General features: G+C 42.0%; 1 protein-coding gene across 1 annotated transcript in view; it reads left to right on the top strand.

Annotated features, from left to right (window-relative positions):
• Positions 1-3,774: 3,774 nt before the first annotated feature.
• Positions 3,775-18,789, top strand: part of HOMER1 (homer scaffold protein 1) — a 125,460-nt gene continuing 110,445 nt past the window's right edge. Inside the window, exon 1 of the mRNA XM_070468605.1 lies at positions 3,775-4,616. Coding sequence (XP_070324706.1) covers positions 4,612-4,616 — 5 coding nt within the window. The 5' untranslated portion in view covers positions 3,775-4,611. The remainder of the gene's footprint in view (positions 4,617-18,789) is intronic.

The raw sequence follows: 18,789 nt of genomic DNA, 5'->3' as shown, positions 1-18,789 counted from the left end.
AGAATCTGCCTGCCAACGCAGGAGATGTAAGAGATGTGGGTTCGATCCCTGGGTTGGGAAGATCCCCTGGAGTAGGAAATGGCAACTCACTCCAGTATTCTTGCCTGGAGAATTCCATGGACAGAGGAACCTAGTGGATTACCATCCATGAGGTCCCAAAGAGTCAGACGACTCAGTTACCCAGCACCACTGGGTGCATGAACACATATAGTGCCTTATATGCTAATCCCACATAAACCAGGAAGAAAAAGTTATCCACTATTGTAGAATTTTCCAGATTAAGTACAGAGGTTAAAATAATCACACAAACTTTGGGGGTAATTATATTACACTGCACCGTGAGATTTATATAGAAAAACAGTCGCTCTCAATTTTCAGTTGACAAAAGAGCAGTTGAGAAGAGACTCTGTAGCTCTGAAAAGCAGAAACGCTAATGAAGGGTCAGCATTGTATGAGCATGAGGCAGCTAACATGCTGTTTTGACAGCTGAGTAAAGATGAGGGGAGTAAAGATTGTAAATCAGAGGAAGTCATGATAAAAGGATGGAGTGAAGTATTTGAAAATGGTAAAGGGAGAGCTTTAATTAATATGGCTGGGAAGAGCACAAAAGACAAAAGTGATTTAGTTTAGATGGGAAATGGCTTGTAGAGAAAGTTAAGGAGAATAATAATCTGCATGTTAATTTGCAAGGGCCAAGAGATGATATTATTTGAAGAATGATAGTTTTATTATTGTTTTAATATTTTATACACTTAAATTCCATTTATCTGAAACATAAATTAGTACAAGTTTCTATTACTGTTAATGTGTATATTAGACAAACTGGCAAGCAGGGGTTTGCTTTAGATCAACCTTTGTTATAACCTTAATTAAAACTACTTTCACTATTTCAACTTATAAGCAAGATCATGAATTTATAATGTGAAGATAACAGAAAGCCTGATTTAGTTACAACTTGGTCCTAATTCTTTTGGCTAGTATCCTTCAGTTCTGGGTTCCTAACATGATCAAGAAAATGCACATACAGAAAGAAGTAAAACCCACTGTTCCTTAATTAGAAATCATGTGAATAGCTTAATATTAAAAACATTAAAAAAATACACATGGTACAAATACTATCGTGTTTTAGCTTCTTTTATTTAAACTGCATTGATATCCATTTACAGCTCTCCTAACAATTACAATCCTCTGTCCTGGATTTTCCAGGTCACTTCAGATTCCAAATATTATATCTATTGTTAAACGATGTGTTTGGATTTGGGTTTGGAAAATATGGTCACTGAGTTTATAGACTAACTCTGAAATAGCAATAGCCCTTGGCATTATGTAGTGATTCTATTTCTGGGCCATGATTATCATGTTAAATCAGATCAAATCAATGTTCATTATTTGAGTCGACCTAACAATAAACTATGAAATAATGGGGACGTTTAAAACCTCTGTAGTCATTTGCAATTTGAAGAGAGTTCATAGTATGATCTATTATAGACACAAACACACATATAGCCAGTAAACCTATAGACACAAGGCTCCTCATCCTTGCCACCTGCTGTGTGCTAAGTCGCTCAGTCTGTCTGACTCTCTGTAACCCCATGGACTGTAGCCTGCCAGGCTCCTCCGTCCACGGGATTCTCCAGGCAAGAATACTGGAGTGGGTTGCCATTTCCTACTCCAGGGGATCTTCCCAACCCAGGGATCAAATGGGGTTATGCCTAACCTGCATTGGCTGGCGGGTTCTTTACCACCTGGGAAGTCCATTGCCATATAGGAAATGAAAGCAAGAGATAATGAGATATTGTGTTATATGTTACAGGGTCAAAACTAAGGAAGACAAAAATAGTCTAAATGTACTTGTGTGAATACTTAAATAAAAAGCGCTTGGTGATATTTTTAATTTCCATACGGTTAAACTCATAGTCTTGATAAATCAGAACTGAAAAGGTACACTGGGATGTGCTATGTACACGACGATAATTACAAGGGAATGAAGTCAAGACTGACTCACTATCCTATGCCAAACACTGCTCCTCCTCAATGAAAACGTTTACATCATTTGATGCCCCCTACATTCCTAGCCTTCTTATCACTGTAATACTGTTTATGAGGCCAATCTTTATTCTTTAGTGATTTGGGGTACCCACTAAGAAAGGGAGAAAGTTTCAAAGACTCCTGGTGGCTCAGATGGTAAAGCGTCTGTCTACAATGCAGGAGACCTGGGTTCGATCCCTGGGTCGGGAAGATTGCTTAGAGAAGGAAATGGCAACCCACTCCAGCACTCTTGCCTAGAAAATCCCATGGGCGGAGGAGTCTGGTGCAGGCAACTGTCCGTGGGGCCGCAGAGTCGTACACGGCTGAGCGACTTCAAGTCCAGAATGGCATTTGGTAACTCTCTTGAAAATTAAGGTTATTTTCCCCAAGTCTTGCTGGAAACACATCTACCACTGTGCTGAGTCTCTCCTCCCACATTTCCGCGCTGGTGGGGACTTGAGAAGCCCGGGAAGGCTGCTGCAACAGGGGTGGGAGTGGGAGATAGGATATCACCCGCTTGACACTTCGGCACTGTTGCTATGAATGATTCACTCGTGTTTGGCACATTTGTGGCAAGGAAATCTCCTCCTCCCGCCGCTCCTCTCGGCAGTCTCCTGCGCCTTGGCCTTTAAGGAGAAGCGAGAGCAGGTGGGCACAGAGGAGCTCGCCGAGTCTTCCTCCCCCTGCTCCGTCCCTAATTTAGCAGTACTTCCGGCCGCGTGACATCATCCCCCGCACCCCGGTGACGTGAGCGGCGGGTGACGTGGGTGCGCAGAGGAGCGCGCTGACGTCGCTATTTAAAGGTCCTCCTGCGGGGAGGATGGAGACACAGCGCGAGCACCTGGCGTGGGGCGCGGAGGAGGCGGTGGAGGCCCGGAGCGGGGCCGGGAGCCAGCAGAGGAGCGGAGCGCGCGGCCTGCCCGCCGCCGGCCCCTAGGGGAGGGGGAAAGGAGGGAAGGACGGATCGCCGGGCCTGCGAGCCGGCCTGGCTCCCCACGAGGGCCGGCTCGGTCCCCGACTGCCGGCGTCCCCGGCGCCCTCGCGGCTGCCGCCTCCTCTCGCTCCCTGCAGGGCCCCACCGGCTCCCCGGGACCCGTCCGCGCCCCAGCTCCTGGCCGTTCCCCGGCTACCGCCGCTTCCCGCCCCCTCCCGCGAGCAGGGGGAGGGGCCGCGCTGCTCCCTGTTCTCCCCGCCCCTCCCCGCCCCCCCGCAGCCCGCTCCGCTGCCGCGCTTGCCTCTCGCTGGCGGCGCTGACCCGGGAAGCGGCGGCTGGAGGCGGAGGCGGCGGCGGGCTGCGGGCCGCCGGGCCAGCGCTTGCTCCGCCGAGCGGGAGCTGGAGTCCGGCGGAGGCGGGCGGTGATGGGAGTGTGAGGAGGCAGCGGCGGGGCCCGGGCACTGTGAGGCGGCGCGTGGCAGCGGCGCGGAGCGGGAGCGGAGAGGAGCAGGGGTGGGGCGCTGGAGCCGCGGCTCTTCCGCGGCGTCGAGCCCCGGTCCCCCGACCCCGGCGCGGGACAAGCCTCCTGCCTCGGCTCGGGCGAGCGCCCGTCGACCCGTCAGCCCCGTGCTCCGCGGCTGCTCGGCCCGCCCGCGAGCTGGGGGACAGGCTGCCGGGGGCAGCGTGGGGCTTGGCGTCTCTGATTCATTCATTCGCCGCCGCCGTAGCTCGGACCTGCAGCGCTCCGAGGAACGGAGGGACAAGGGGCAGCCGCGAATGAGGGGCCGGGTGGGAGCCAGGCTCCATTGTGCTCGGCGGCGGGGGGCGGGCAGGGGCTGAGGGGGGTGGGATCGGGCCCCCTCCCGCTGCTCCCCGGGTGCGCTGCGCCCCCAGCCTGCTGCCAGCCTGGAAATGGCTCCGTGTGTTCTCCTCAGGAGAGTGAATCGATCCTGCCCAGCCTTCTCTTCCTCCTCCCCGCCTCCTCTCTGCTCCCAGTCTTAGGAAGGGGAAAAAAATTAAAGACAGATTCCAATGTGGAGTGCCGAGCGCGTCGCGAGCTGCCGGGCTTGCACGTCGAAGAGGTTTTTCTACATAGCTTTTTTCTAATGTCAGCGCAGGGAAGCAGTGGCATTGCTGCTTTTAGGATTATTTTCTCGTAGGGATCGTTCAAGTGCACGTCGCATTGGGTTGCACGCTCCACCCCCAGGAACCTGGTGTGGTGGAGAAATTTGAACCCGCAGCCTTAGTAACACCGAAAAGGCCGAGTTACCTGGGCTCTCCCTGAGTGTGGAGGAGGACATGAGCGAAATGACCACCAAGCTCATGTTTTACAGGACTCCGTGAAGCTGGATTCTGCGTTTTCCGACACGTAGATTCGTTTTGTGGAATAAAGTTGACCGCCGTTTCCTCCGCGCAGCATTTTATTTCTAATAAGCAAATGCCACCTCTGTTCGAACGTTTTGGTATTTCCCAGAGAGAAATAATTTTACCTAAGGGAACTAACTGAATTTTCAGCTACATTGAAATACCTCCAGAAAAGGATCTCGGGGGTGGAAAAGCAACTGCGAAACAACAGACGGAGAAATTCATTTGGAAGTTATTCCGTAGCGTAAGAGCAGGAACTTACAAGCAAGTTTTCATTGGGCAAAATGGGGTAAGGATTTTTGTGCTTAACCCTCTTGGAGTCTGTTTATGTTTGTGTGTGATTGAGCGGTGGTGGCGAATTATCTTTGTTTTAGGTTTTCAAACAAATTTGCCACCTTGCTAAGCTAGTTGTAGTTGAAAAATATAGGTGTGTTAGCCTTTTACGAAGGTGTTTTTGTAGAGTGACACCAGAGGCCGTAATTAAGGAACATACGTCTATTATTGTAACCAGAACATAGTTTTACTACTTATATTTAAGAAGACCATACGTTCTGCGCTTTCCTGGTCGAAGTGCCGCAGCAGTTTGTAATCAAAGTCGTGTTGTCTTAGGTTTTGTTGCCGGTATCCTTAAAGAGAAGCCCTGCATTCTCTCAATACTTTGAGAATAATCAGGTGCACAAAGGACGATTATAAAGTAGTGGGTAGGTTAGACTCCAGTACTTGAAAAGGATCCAGTGTAAATTGTTGTTGTCACCGTGCCCTCTGTTTTGCCCTTGAGTAGCCAAAGCAAAAGTCTATAGAATTGACTTACTGGGGGCATTAAAACGTAAATCTGGAAGTCTTAGAAGGACTCCACAGTGCCCTACACTTAGTTGGACATCAGAGCCTGAATAGGAAACAGCTTTTTGTTGAAAGAACTTGTTCACTTTCTCTGTGTTTTGGCTTTTGGGATCAGCTCTTCAGTTTGTGTTAACAGGGTCAGGTCTACACCTTCTTTCAGATCCAAAGTCAAACAGTGCATTTTTCAACCTTTTATTAACTCTTTACACAATAACTTGATAAAATGCTTGTGATTTTTCCTAATTTAAGCCTGATAATCTGTAATATATTAAAGGAGTAATGATCTGGTTAGTTTCATTGACAGATTTTTTTTCAACGCTTTTTGTCAAAGAGGAACCTCCAGAATTTTCTTTCTTTCTCTCTCTCTTTTTTAATGGTTGAATAAAGACATCTGAAGTGTAGTTAAAGGACAGAGATTGAAAAGATAGACATGGAAATACACTGACAGTTTAGGGGCGTGCATATCTAAACTTTTGTTCTTAAAATGTCCAGAGGAAAGTTCCTAATAGTACTGCCCTTTTTGTTGGAGTTAAAGCTTGAAGTTTATTAATTTGAATAAGTTTGAAAATGTTAAGAATGTGTGTGGTAGGAATCTCTCATCAGGAATTGATGAGAAAGAGCAATACTTGTTTGTAAAACTTAAATGACAAAGTGATGAGAATATATTTAACTTCCATGATTTGGGATACTAAGAGCAATTAAAATACCTCATTCTATTTCTAGTGCTGCTATTAGTAGCTTGGTGATCTGAGGCAGATTGCTTGACCTTTGTAGACTCTTGTTTTTTTATCTGTAAAATGAAAGTGTTAGGTGAGTTGTTTTTTTTTTCCCCAGTTTGTAAAAATGAATTATTTCTTTCTCCTCTTTCTATTTTTGTAATTGCTGGTTGGTTTCTTGAAGCACATCTCTCAATTAGAGAGATTGCTTTCTCTAAGCAGTTGTTAAGCGTGTAAGCTGGGAAATAATGGCATTTGAAAAATGTTTTGGATGAATTGTACCAATTTTAATAAGAGAAAATACTGAAAAATGCTACTGTTCAGAATCTTTGAAATATGGCTTCCCTTGAGAGTCTGCAGCCCTTCTGTTTAAAACGTGTCAGAGAAGAAAAATCAAGTGGCAGTTTTTCATGCTGAAGGCTGAGTTCTCTGTAGGCTGTGGAGTGGTAGCATCGTGAAAGAAAATCAGTGTTCCACAACCTTTAAGCTGCATGAGTGTCCATGGTTTTACTAAGAGAAGCTTGGGAGGAACTTAGTACAAAGAACACTGGTTTTTAAAGCATGAAAATAAGTCCCACACATTTAACATACTAAAGCGTAATAAAATGTATTTATAAACTAGTTTATTTGTCCTTAATAAATTCTTAAAAGTTGACTGGAGAGGCAAAGGATCAAATATTTATGGCATAATTTTTCTGCAAGTCTGTATCTGGGGCTATGACTCTTTCTCATTAACAGTGACTTGTTTCATCTGAGTTGTCGAGAGAAGGCATTTGTGGAAGTTTCCACACTTGGTCGGTGTTTGTACCTAATAAGTATGGAATAAGCATAGCCTCCTGCACCTACTTAAACCAAAGGGAAACAGAGCTTTAAATGGCCTTTAAAGTTTTACCTAGGCAATCCTAAAGTACTTACTCTGACTGGTATCTAAAACTTCAATACTGTGGATGAAGAGTTTCACATTTTATGAATATATTTTTTGACTAATGTTAGGTCATAATAGAAGTTTACCTTTGCCTTAATTTTGGGTATAATTGCGAGTCTAGGGGCAAAATTGAAACAACAGGAATGATTTTTTAAAGAAAATGAGTGATTAGTTCAGGCAGAAAAACAAATTAAGGCTCTTGTAATAGGAGTTTATGAACTATGGTGGAAATGGAAAAGAACAGCTGAAACTGACAGCTGGCAGAATCTGTCAAAGTATCTTGGATGCTGCCTGAACTGTTTTAATTACGGTGAAGACAGTTGAAGGATTGGTTTATTAAACAGGTGTATCAGAACCCCTAAAAATGAGAGCGTGTATGTTAGGTAAAGTCTTGGAAAAGCTTCCAAGCCCCAGCGAGGAGTCCCTGTTAGGTATGACCCCCAGTCCTCCATGTAGTATCTCCTAAAGAGAGCAGTGAGTCAGGAGCTATTTTGGAATGAGTAGAGTCGGCAACAGAGATCATATAATTTCGATGAGGTATTTCATGCCACCTTTTGTTTTACTTGTCTCATATTGCCAGCTTATTGACCTCAACAAGGGAAAATCCCCTCCCCTGCCTTATTAAGAGTGAGTTATTTTTAAAATGTGATTTTTCCCTGCCAGTACGGTTGATAACACTGTTTCTGACTTAACTCACCTGCGGGTGGATGCCCGGAGAAACCCTCCGCTCTGCCTTCCCCACATAACTCCCTGAAACATGGACGTGGGTGCTGCCACATTGCAGTCTGAACCTTCTTTGCTTGGAGCGAAGCGGACATCTCTGTCTAAGGCCACTGGTTGCTGCTCTCCGGGAACTGTACCTAAGATGCAGAAGTCTTGATCCAGCACTGCAATCTGAATGGGCTGTGTTGCAACGGCAACCACTCAGACACGTCTAATGTCAGAGAAGTTAGATGGAAGTCTTAATTATTCTTTCATTTTACCAGTTTTGAACCTCTATCATGTGCCATATATAGCAGCTCAGTGCTGCTGATACATAGACTAGTAAAATGTGCTCCTTCCCTTAGGGAGTTTATTGTTTAGAAGCTGGGTCAACAGTCAAGCCTAAAATTAATAAGTACAGTGGAATGCCTAAGGGACTGAATCGATCATAGAGATACAAAGTAAGTGTGTGTATGGCATTAACTGCTGAGGGAAGCATAAGAAAGCTTTTGTGGAGGAGGTAATCCATATTAAATAATGAAAACTGGGTACAGGTTAGCCTTGTAGACAAATAGCCTTCAAGGCAGAGGGAACAGTGTGGTTGACAGCATTAAGACAGTTCAGTTCAGTCACCCAGTCGTGTCTGACTCTGCAAGCCTGTGGACTGCAGCACGCCACACTTCCCTCTCCATCACCAACTCCCGGAGCCTACTCAGACTCATGCCCACTGAGTCGGTGATGCCATCCAACCACCTCATCCTCTGTCGTCCCCTTCTCCTCCCTGCTTCAATCTTTCCCAGCATCAGGGTCTTTTCCAATGAGTCAGTTCTTCGCATCAGATGGTCAAAGTATTGGAGTTTCAGCTTCAGCATCAGTCCTTCCAATGAATATTCAGGACTGATTTCCTTTAGGAGGGACTGGTTGGATCTCCTTGCAGCCCACGGGACTCTCAAGAGTCTCTAACACCACAGTTCAAAAGCATCAATTCTTTGGCAATCAGCTTTCTTTACAGTCCAGCTCTCACATCCATACATGACTTTTGGAAAAACCATAGCTTTGACTAGATGGTCCTTTGTTGGCAACGTAATGTCTCTGCTTTTTAATATGCTGTCTGGTTTGGTCATAGCTTTTCTTTCAAGGAGCAAGCGTAATTTCATGGCTCAAACGGACTTTCAAGAGTCAAACAGACTCTTGCAGGTCACAAATAAAACAGTGCACACCAGGACCGAGGAGAAGGGAGTACCACAAGGGACTGACCCAGACTTGTCTCTGAGTATCCAGGAATTAAGACAAGGAACTGCAAGATAATTTGATGTGGTGAACTTGGCTTTATGGGGTACAGCAAGAGACAGGCCCAGAGTCTTACACAGGGCTCAGGTTAGAGGGCCTTGTGGACCAAACAAAAGTTGGTCTGTTTCAAGCTTTTTTGAACAGTGACCCGTTATAGTAAGATAATACATTTTTACTTTACAACCTAGTACACACATATGTAAATGGTAAAATATCACAAAAGAACACCCTTTGTGTGATGCACTCTGGTATTTTCTGTTCTATTTCTAAGAAAGAACAATGGTTGAAATGCAATAAATTGAGTTAACATCCCAGGACTAGCAATGGTATTTTGAAAAACATTGCTCTTAGCTCTGGGAACCACTGGAGTGTTTTAAGGAAAATAGTTACATGAAGGGTCAGGGAAGTAGGTTGAGAAAACAGTTTTAAATATTTAAATTTTGGCTTTGTACATTGCATTCTGTGAAAACACCAAACCTGAACAATGAAGCATGACTTGGTAGGGGAAGTGGATAGCCAGCCAGGCCTGGAAAATTCCAGGGTGTTAGGAGAGGAGGGATGATGCTGGGCTGTGTGTGGTTGTCTGAGTAGGACTTTTTCTTTAAGGACCAGCACATTTTATGTGCCGAGGTCAAAATGCAGGAAGCAGCATGGTATGTTCCTAGCAGAGCCACACACTCAGAAGGGCCATGGAATAGTGAATTTGGGAGTTTAAAAAGGACTTTATAGCTGGCATACAAATTGCATGGAAATAAAGAGAATGTTTTGGAATTCCTGAAGAAGGAAACTAAAGGGTACATGGAGTTGCTGGTAAGATTTGCCTTGTATGCTAAAAAGTTATTTGACTTGTGATTAAACAGAAGTGTAATTTTATATATATCAACCTACTGGGAGGCTGTCCACTATAAGAGGAGAAGAGTTTGCATGTTTTGAGAATGGGTTTTCCCCCCAGTTTTATTGCAGTATAATCGACAAGTAACATTGTATTATTGTAAGGTGTACAGCGTAACAGTGAGCATGTGGGAGCCTATGTCTATGTTGTGAAATGACTGCAGGTCCAGATAACATCCATCCCCTCACATTGTTAAAGCCTGTTTTTCTTGTGATGAAAACTTTCGTGAGAATAGGTTTATTTTTTAATATATTAATGGAGTAATTGAGCCCTCACTCTTAATTGAAATTTCAAAGAACTCCTTTTTTTGTTTGCTGGGTTGTTTTTCCAGATAGCCTGTTATATGAAGGAGATCACTCTTGCTGTTTCTTTTACCCTAATTTCTAACCTCCTGTTCCATATAGTGAGGACTTTTAACTGGCTCCTTTTTGTTCTTATTTCCTTTTATTCTTGTGGCTCCACCCCCCTTTCCCTTGGCCTAGTGATGCAGGCAGTGATAACAGCCGTGGACCCCAGGGCCTACAGACTTTTACTCACTTCCAGGCAGTGGAAAAAATTTCAGTCTGTTCCACCTCCAATCCTGCCATCTCCTTAACTTTGCTTCTGCAATTTCCTCCCTGCTTCCCAGCTTCTCTTTCCTTCAGTTTTGGGGTTGATGATGCTTATCTGAGCACCACCCTCCCCCCCTGCCCCGCCCCAAGATTTGAAGGAGGAAGAGAAATTTTCTTTTCCAGTTTTGTGGTGAGATGGGCTGGTTAGGACATCCACTGTCAGCTGACAGGTAACATGATCTCTGTATGGCATAGCAAATTGTGTTATCATGCCAAGATGTAGGATATTATTACGTATATTTATAAATAAGATATATAATGTCTTGTCAAAAACTAGATCCTAGAGTTTTAAAATGAAAATAAAAACTTTCTGAATAGTTTTATTTTTCAGCCGAGTACAAAACTTAATGAGAGTAGGAGTATCAAGATTATGGTACTTGAGTACTTGCACGAAGCTGTTAGTAAGATGGTATCAACAAGCCAAGCTTGGCTACTTTACATATATACGGAAATTGACTTTTGAGGGGAGCAAACGTCAGAGCTGTGATCATTTGGGAGACAGAATGAATGTGGAAGATGATGTATTTGGTGTTTTCTTTCTTGAGGACTTTTCTGGTGGCTCAGATGATAAAGAGTCTGCCTACAATTTGTAGCAGGAGAGCCTGGAGAAGGAAATGGCAACCCACTCCAATATTCTTGTCTGGAGAATCCCTTGGACAGAGGAGCCTGGCAGGCCACAGTCCCTGGAATCACAAAGAGTCAGACACTAGTGAGAGACTATTGACTATGGGTGGCATGTTAGGATGTGATTATGTACTTCTTAAAAACAACAACAGGGACCCTGCCTTCCCTTCTCAAGCCGGTTGAATGGGCACATTGAATGGAAAGTCTTCCTTTGACTTCTTTGGTCTTTACCCTTTAGACGCTTACGGCCGTGTGTCTTGGTAGCACATCCCTCCGCTGGGATTTGTCTGATGTTTCGCTGTACACTGAAAAACACTTGATAATCAACTGTGCTTCAGTTAAAGAATCAGGAATCACAAACATCACCCCCCCCCCCCCAAGAAGAGCCCAACAAGGTGTCTCATTTTTGATTAGTCATATTACATAGACATTAATCCTTTTAAAAAATATCCTTATTGGTCCCCTTTTATGTCTTTCACTTGTGATTTTCTTTTTTTTTCTTGGCTCTAGAATAGAATTACTAAACTTTCACTACCAACTTGCAAACCTATCATGGACAAGTAAGTGTATACACCAAAAAATCCTTTTCAAAATATAAATATATAAAGAGTGTGTTTAGGGGAATCTCTTAGTTTTGGTTCAGTACAATAATGTATTTAACAATTTTGATGTGAAGGCACAGTATAAATCTGACTAGTGTGACTTTTCTTTTTAGGGTTTTGGAGAATCATAAAAGTGCATTTAGGATAATTACCTGGCAGTTAAGGGATTGACAAAAGTGTCTTTATACATAGTTGTAAACTGAGTTTAGTCTTAAGTGATTAAACGTTTCAGATGAAAAGGTGGTTGAGTCTCAAAAGGTCCAACATTGCTACTGCCCTGTGTTTGTTTTTCCAAACCTATGATGTTTAGTTGAAATATTTATTGGAGTTAATCCATGGTTTTGTTTTGTCATTTTTGATTAATCAGACACACTGGATGAAAAGAGTAGGGAACCTGAGTTCCAAATGTTTAAGTGTTTCCTGATATAATTTTTAAATGACTGAATATAAGACATTTTAGAGAGCTTTCTTTCTCAGGCTCTGTTTAGTTGAGTGAAATGTGCAGTTTCTAGCTGTGTTGCATATTTGTAATAACCCATGGCTTACACAGTAAAGTGACCCTGTGGTATACAAGATTCATTATGTTTGTGGAATGACTGAGATTTTCCTAGAAATCAAAAAATACTTCTCTGTCAAGGTTTGAAAAGTTGAGTACTTTTTAAGATGGTGTACGGTTTCATGCTCATTAAGTACCTTCATTTCAAAAGAATCCTCGTGGTAAGGCAGTATTTATATTCATTTTAGCCCATCTATAAGAATTGAGATGAAGTGCCTGAATCTTACTTAAGGGGTATTTCAAGAGTAGGTAAAACTTTTTAAAGGCTGATCATTTGGTGGTCTTTAACATGTGAATACAATCATATAGAACTGAATCTTTGAGGTTAAAATGTTAATTTTTACAACATCTCTCTGTACTATAAAATTAGGACATCCATTATCACTCTGTTAAAAGAGACATTTATCAGTGAACTTGTACTCTTAATTGCAGTTTGATTTTCCTTTCTTCATTGTAAGTCTAACACTATTGGTCATCTCTGTGCTCCCTAATAAAATGTCTGATAAAAAAGATGAAATTGATGAGAATCGGTGCTGCTTGTTTTAAGCAGTGTTTTCTAGGGAAGAGATTGAAATTACTCACATGTATGTATTATATTTTATTGTGTGGTTTGTCATTACCCTCCACTTGTATTTTTTATTGATTTTTTTTTTCTTTTTAAAGGTTTTAAAAAATCTCATTTCCCTCGTAGGTATAATTTAGAATTAATTTTATAGGGACAAGTATAATTTAGAATTACTTTTACAGGCACAAAACTGAATTGCTTTTTCATGACCTAGGAAAGAGAAAAAACCAAAGTATTCTTTCTTGTGTGGTTTCTTCCCCCCAGTGACTAATTGTGAGCCCAATATGGCTTTGGTGTAGCTAAAAAAATTTCAAATATGTAAAACAAACGTTTGACTTAGGATCTGGATTTCATTTACACATAACTATCTTTTCTCTTTAACGGTAAGCTACTGGCAGATGGCAAAAAGTCAGTTTTCTTTTTTGTATCAGAAAATAAAATTCTAAAATCCAAAAAATTAGCAGTCTACTCAATATTTTCTCTTCGAAGCACAGTTTACTTTTGCACTTTCTCTCACTTTTGAAAAATCGCTTTAATCCTTTAACACCTAATATTAGCTTTGAAAAAATTGCTTTGCTTTTTGGACATTTTCTTTTAATGTTCTTCCATAAAACATGAAGCTCTTCCATGTTATCTTTGAAAAGAGTTGGCACCAGCTCCTCAAGGCAGAGCAGTTTTAAGAACCAAGGACTTTTTATAAAATTACTGAACAAGAGTTAGACAAATTAAACACCTATCAAAGCAGCTTTTGCTCCTTTGTGAGGTTGTTTTAAATCATGTTTGTTGGTCACGTCTAATGCACATCCAGATCCACGTGGTCGCGTGCTGCAGGGTCCAGGGGGCTGAGAAGAGAATGCTCTTGACCCCCACCCTATCTGTAGAAGGACTTGCTCCTTATTTGTCCCTGTGTTTAGTAGGAGGGCAGTGATGGCCATAATGCAAGTTCATGTCCCTCTGGGTACTATGCGTTGCATTTCCTAACCACCTAGGTCATAGCAAAACACACACATACAGTGTCTAAGTTGAGAGGTTCTAGGGAATTAGACCCCACTTATAGTGTACAGAAAATCCTGATTCCTAGCAGGTGGGTATAAGTTGGATGTACCAGTTATTTTTCTAATTAATTTCCGTGGTAACTTGTTGGATCCTTTCATCTTTAGTTTTAAGCATGCCTCAATCTTAAGTTGTGTTGCCTTCTTTCTGTTTCATTTAAGAAATCTAAAACTGTTATTCTGAATAAGGCTTTTTTTGTGAGTTGAAATTTTCTGCCCTAGTTGCTTTCAGTTTCCCTCATTAGGCTCTTAATAATGGTCTCTAGGAAGTTATCTTAAGTGGACTTGACTATCAAAGAGCTTAAAGTACTCACAGTGGAAAATTTCTGTCCGTATTCCTTCGTGGAAGGTAAGTCTATACATGACTAAGCTTAGGACAATTAATTTGAACCAACTGTATAATAATATTCAAGTGGGACTGGCCTATCCATTTGGGCTTTCCTGGTGGCTCAGATAGTAAAGAATCTGCCTGAAGTTCAGGAGACCCAAGTTTGATCCCTGGGTTGGGAAGATCCCTTGGAGTAGGACATGGCAAGCCATTCCGGTGTTCTTGCCTGGAGAATCCCATGGACAGAGCCTGGAGGGCCACAGTCCATGGGGTCACAAAGAGTCGGACACGACGAGTGACTAACACTTAGCCTAACCCTCTACCTTCCTGTGCTTCCATTTTGCTTATCTTCTAAAACTTCCATGTTCTGTCTTACTCTGTAGGTATGAGTCTCTGTCCTATGGCTTTTAACGTTAAAGTTCATGTGCTTTGCTTAATTACCCTGCCCGCTCCTTTGATGTTCACAGAATGAGAATTCCACCTCCTTCTGTTTACTGAGCATTGCCAGGGATCTGTGTACATTCAGCTGAATGGGGAGACCCCCAAATCACCCTCTTATCTTTCTTGAGGTTCTGTTGATTAAAAAAAAATGGTTCTAGATTTCGTGGGCTGTCTTTTTCCTTACTCAACTGATAATATATGGGATTTTAGTTGTCTGTTTTCATTGTTGCTTTCATTTAGTATTTTATTAATGCTGAATTGATATTTATTGTTATGCCTGTGTTAATGTGAGGGAAGTAAGGCATTAATGGTAATATTGCTACTTAGTTTTACTTGGCTTATTAGTATATTTGGGGTATTTAGCATATGATCTATGAGTAAACTATAGGCTATTCATGTGGTAGGAAGCTAGCCTGAAAAGTGTTTTCAAAGATGATGCAGTGGTTACTTAGAAACCAAGGTGCAAAATTATATATTTGCAACTATACAAAATACATACTGTATATATAATAAGATTTAAAAGCAATTTATTAAAATGTTACCATGTTTATTTCTTGGATACAACAATTCTGAAATTTTGTTTTTGAGTCTTCCCGAATCTTTTAAGTTTCTTTGTGATTAAGTTTTAGAACTTATCTTGGGTTTTAAGGGTGAGGGTATTAAAAATTACCAATGTCTACCATACAAAGTTATCAGGGGGTCTGTCACTATTCCTATATATGCATAAATACTTATATGTTTGTATCAACTTTAACTTACCTCAGTTTTTGTTTTTCTTTTCAAAACTGGCTAAAGAAGTAATTACTCCTGTGATAGCAAATATGGTTTCTTGTTTAAGTAAGGAGTAGTTCTGGTGTTGGTTATCAGAATGTTAGTACTAATCTCCACTTTTATGGATAAGGAGCCAGAGCTCAAAGGGAAGGTGTGCCTAGGGGCGGTTATATGGGGCAAGAGCATGTGCTATGTCCTGTAATTCCTAGGGGCTCTCATCATTAGCTCAGGGGACCCTAAATGGATACTCACATATACGGGGACTCATTTTTTGTTGATTAGTCACTAAGTTGTATCCGACTCTTTGTGACTCCCTGGACTGTAGCCCACTAGGCTCCTCTGTCCATAGGATTTCCCAGGCAAGAACACTGGAGTGGGCTGCCGTTTCCTCCTCCAGGGGGTCTTCCCAAGCCAGGGGTGAAACCTGCGTCTCCTGCACTGGCAGAAGGATTCTTCACCATTGAGCCACCAGGAAAGCCCAAGACTAATTTAGAGTGGGGTTTCTAACCCCTCATAGTTTAAAAAAGAAAAGAGAGTCCAAAGTAAGCTTAGTATCTTGACAGTGAGTTTTAATTAAACATATCTTGTTTTCCTTTTAGATGGTACTGAAAGAAACTGCATTCTCATTTTAGTGTACTCAAATCTCTGCTCAATGCATTTAGTTTTGAATACACTGACATCTTTCTCATGAATGAACTGAAATGTTATTATATGTGTTTTGTATAATTTCCGAAGTTCATTCTAAAGTGTAAATTCCATCAGTCAGAGCCCTGTTAACTGCCTTTGTAGTTATTGGACCCATGAGCCTCAAGAACACGTAAGTCGGCAGCGTCTACTTCTCTGAGGAGCTCAGTCTGGAATAAGAATGCTTGGGATGTTATCTTAAAGCATGTTTCCTGGAACTTAATGTTGGACCATGAGACCTACAAGTGGAAGGATCACTTACAGCCTGTAGTACAATTTCTGAATCATGAGACAGCTGTAAGTTGTTTAACTCCCTAGAATTCATAAGAGTCCGTTGGGCCATATCATATCCAGTTTTAAAATTGTTACTCTTTCTGAATTGTTTTCCCCTGAGGTCCCAAACTCTAATGTTATCATTGGCTGAGCAGAAATTGTGTGAATGTGTGAGGTAGAAGTCAGTCAGGACTGGTGGAGACCGTGGCAAAGTGAAGAGAACATGCCCTGCCTGAAGGCATTCATATCCAGAGTTCTCAAAACCCTGTGCTGAAAACTTGACTCAAGAAGGAAGCCCAGAGAGCATGGCAGGGCATTGGCAGAAATGGACACTAGATCAGTGGTTCTCAGTCTGAACTTGCGTTCGAATCACCTGGAGGGGTCGTTAAAAACAGACTGCTAGACTTCAGCCTGAGTTTTTGATTCAGTAGGCCTGTAAGTGGGGCCCATGAATTTGCTGCTCTATTAAATTCTTAGGTAATGCTGACATTGCTGGTCCATGGACCTTACTTAGCATCATTTGAAGTGCATACATGAAAAACTTCTGTCTGTTCAAAAGCTTCGATGATTCTTGAAACCTTTTTGTTCTTTGCTTGCAAGTTGTAAAAAATTGTAATTTCGAACTAAAGGGAGAAACTCTGATTGAACTTTTTAATTTTTTTTTTTTTTTAACAAGCTGAAAGATCCAGGGCAACTTGAAACTAATCTCTATCTCTTTAAACCTGATTACTAATGGCAGTGCTTACCAGTTACACTTGTGCAGAGTGACTTCTGCTTTCTGGCATTTTTGAATGGATTATTTTTGAAACTACCTGGCAGTGCTTTGACTCTTGAAGTTTTTATGCTTTTGGAGGAAGTATAATTTCTGTCTAAGTTGTTTATCCTGCTTAGATATCCTTAAGTTTGTCCACATGCTATAGTATTAGTTTTCTATTGCTGTGTGACAACTGCCACAATTTTGGTTGCTGTAAAACAACACCCACTCACCTTAGTTTTTGTGAGTCAGGAGTCCAGGGACCTTAACGGGATCTTCTGCTCAGGGTCTCACGAAGCAGCAGTCGAGGTGGCAGCTGGGGCTAGAGTCTTACCTGTGGACCAGCATCTCCCTGAAAGCTCATGTGGTCGTTGGCTGACTTCATTTCCTTGCAGCTAAGGACCGTGGCGGGCTGCAGTACACGGGGTCACGAGAGAGCTGGACACAACTGAGTGGTTCAACAGCAACAAATAGAACTTAGTGGCATTGTCTCCAAGGCCAGCAGGAGGAGCCCCTCTTGGTTCTTTATCATCTTCTAAAGGACTCACCTCAATAAGTTAGGACCACCCAGGGTAACCTTCTGTTTGAAGGTGGAGAGTTTTATGCAGAAAATGTCCACCAGGAGGCAGAAATCCTGGAGCCATCTTAGAATTCTGCCTGCTGTACCCCATCAAATATCTATGGGTGTTTTCCAGATGCTTAAATATCAGCATGCCCACTCCAGTTTTTTGTTTTTTTTTTTTAACTTTTAAAAATCTGTAGCCTTCTGCATTCCTGCTCCAATATGGACTGGTTACTCCTTAGGCATATTATATCCTCATATTAGACTTTCCCTAATTTTTTTTGGGGTGGGTGGGAAATGTGGGCAGACATCATGTTTTCTGGTTACTATGCTTTCTTTCTGCATTTATTCTTTTATTTTACTGAAGCTTCTTTTCCTGTAGTTACCTGAAAATGACTAGGTAGGAGATAACTTGAGACATATGTGAAAGTGCCCTCCCCCTCAATTGAGTCTAGATCTCTAGACAGGAAGTAATTTTCTGTCATTACTGTGAAGGCACAGATCTATTCTGGTTTCCAGTGTTCCTGTTCAAGCCTGCTTGTTTCTGATTCCTTTCTTTGCCTTCATGTGTTACTCTCTCCCCACTTTGTAACATTTTAGGATTTTTTTCCCCTGTGGTTCAAAAATTTCACAATGATGCGGGGTGGGGCTTTTTGTTTGCTTGTGGTTTTTTTTTTTTTTTTTTGATCTTTTGGTCACTGCTGGACCATTTCAGTCTGTAAATTTCCATAAGTTTGGGAAATTTCCTTCTATTTTTAAAAAATATCATCTTCTGTTTTTCTCTTTGTGAACTGTTAGTTGGATGGTAACCTTTTTGTCTAACCTACCAGTTTTTTTTCCTTTTTTTTTTTTTTTTTGCCTTCTAAGGAAATTACCTTGACTTCATCTTCTAACAGTTACTGAATTTTAAATTTTCACTTAATTTTAAATTTCCAAGTCGTCTTTCTCAGTGTGCCATCAATTTGAGATTCTTTTATGTTCCCTAAGCTTTCTTTGGGGTTCCTTTTTTGTTTGGTTTCTTCTTGCATGACCCTAAACTCGCCTAGAGTGTCTGGTGATCCCCATCTGTGTGTTTAAGAGTAAGACGCTGGAAAGCCCGTTGGAAGCTCTCTGTGACCCAGTCAGTGAGCCCTGTCACCAGTGGGCTTCATGTTAGGCATTTAGGTGGTGAACAGGCCAGCTTCTTGGGTGGTTTCCAGGTGTCAGTAAGCAGAAATCTGTTCTCTGAGACTGTAGGTCTTTTCTTTAAGACTGTTCAGTTTCTCTAAAAAGCA

This window comes from Odocoileus virginianus, chromosome 6 (assembly GCF_023699985.2).
Source record: "Odocoileus virginianus isolate 20LAN1187 ecotype Illinois chromosome 6, Ovbor_1.2, whole genome shotgun sequence".
NCBI lineage: Eukaryota > Metazoa > Chordata > Mammalia > Artiodactyla > Cervidae > Odocoileus > Odocoileus virginianus.
Note: the sequence above shows the minus strand (reverse complement) of the source record. Positions and strands in the feature narration are given on the sequence as shown.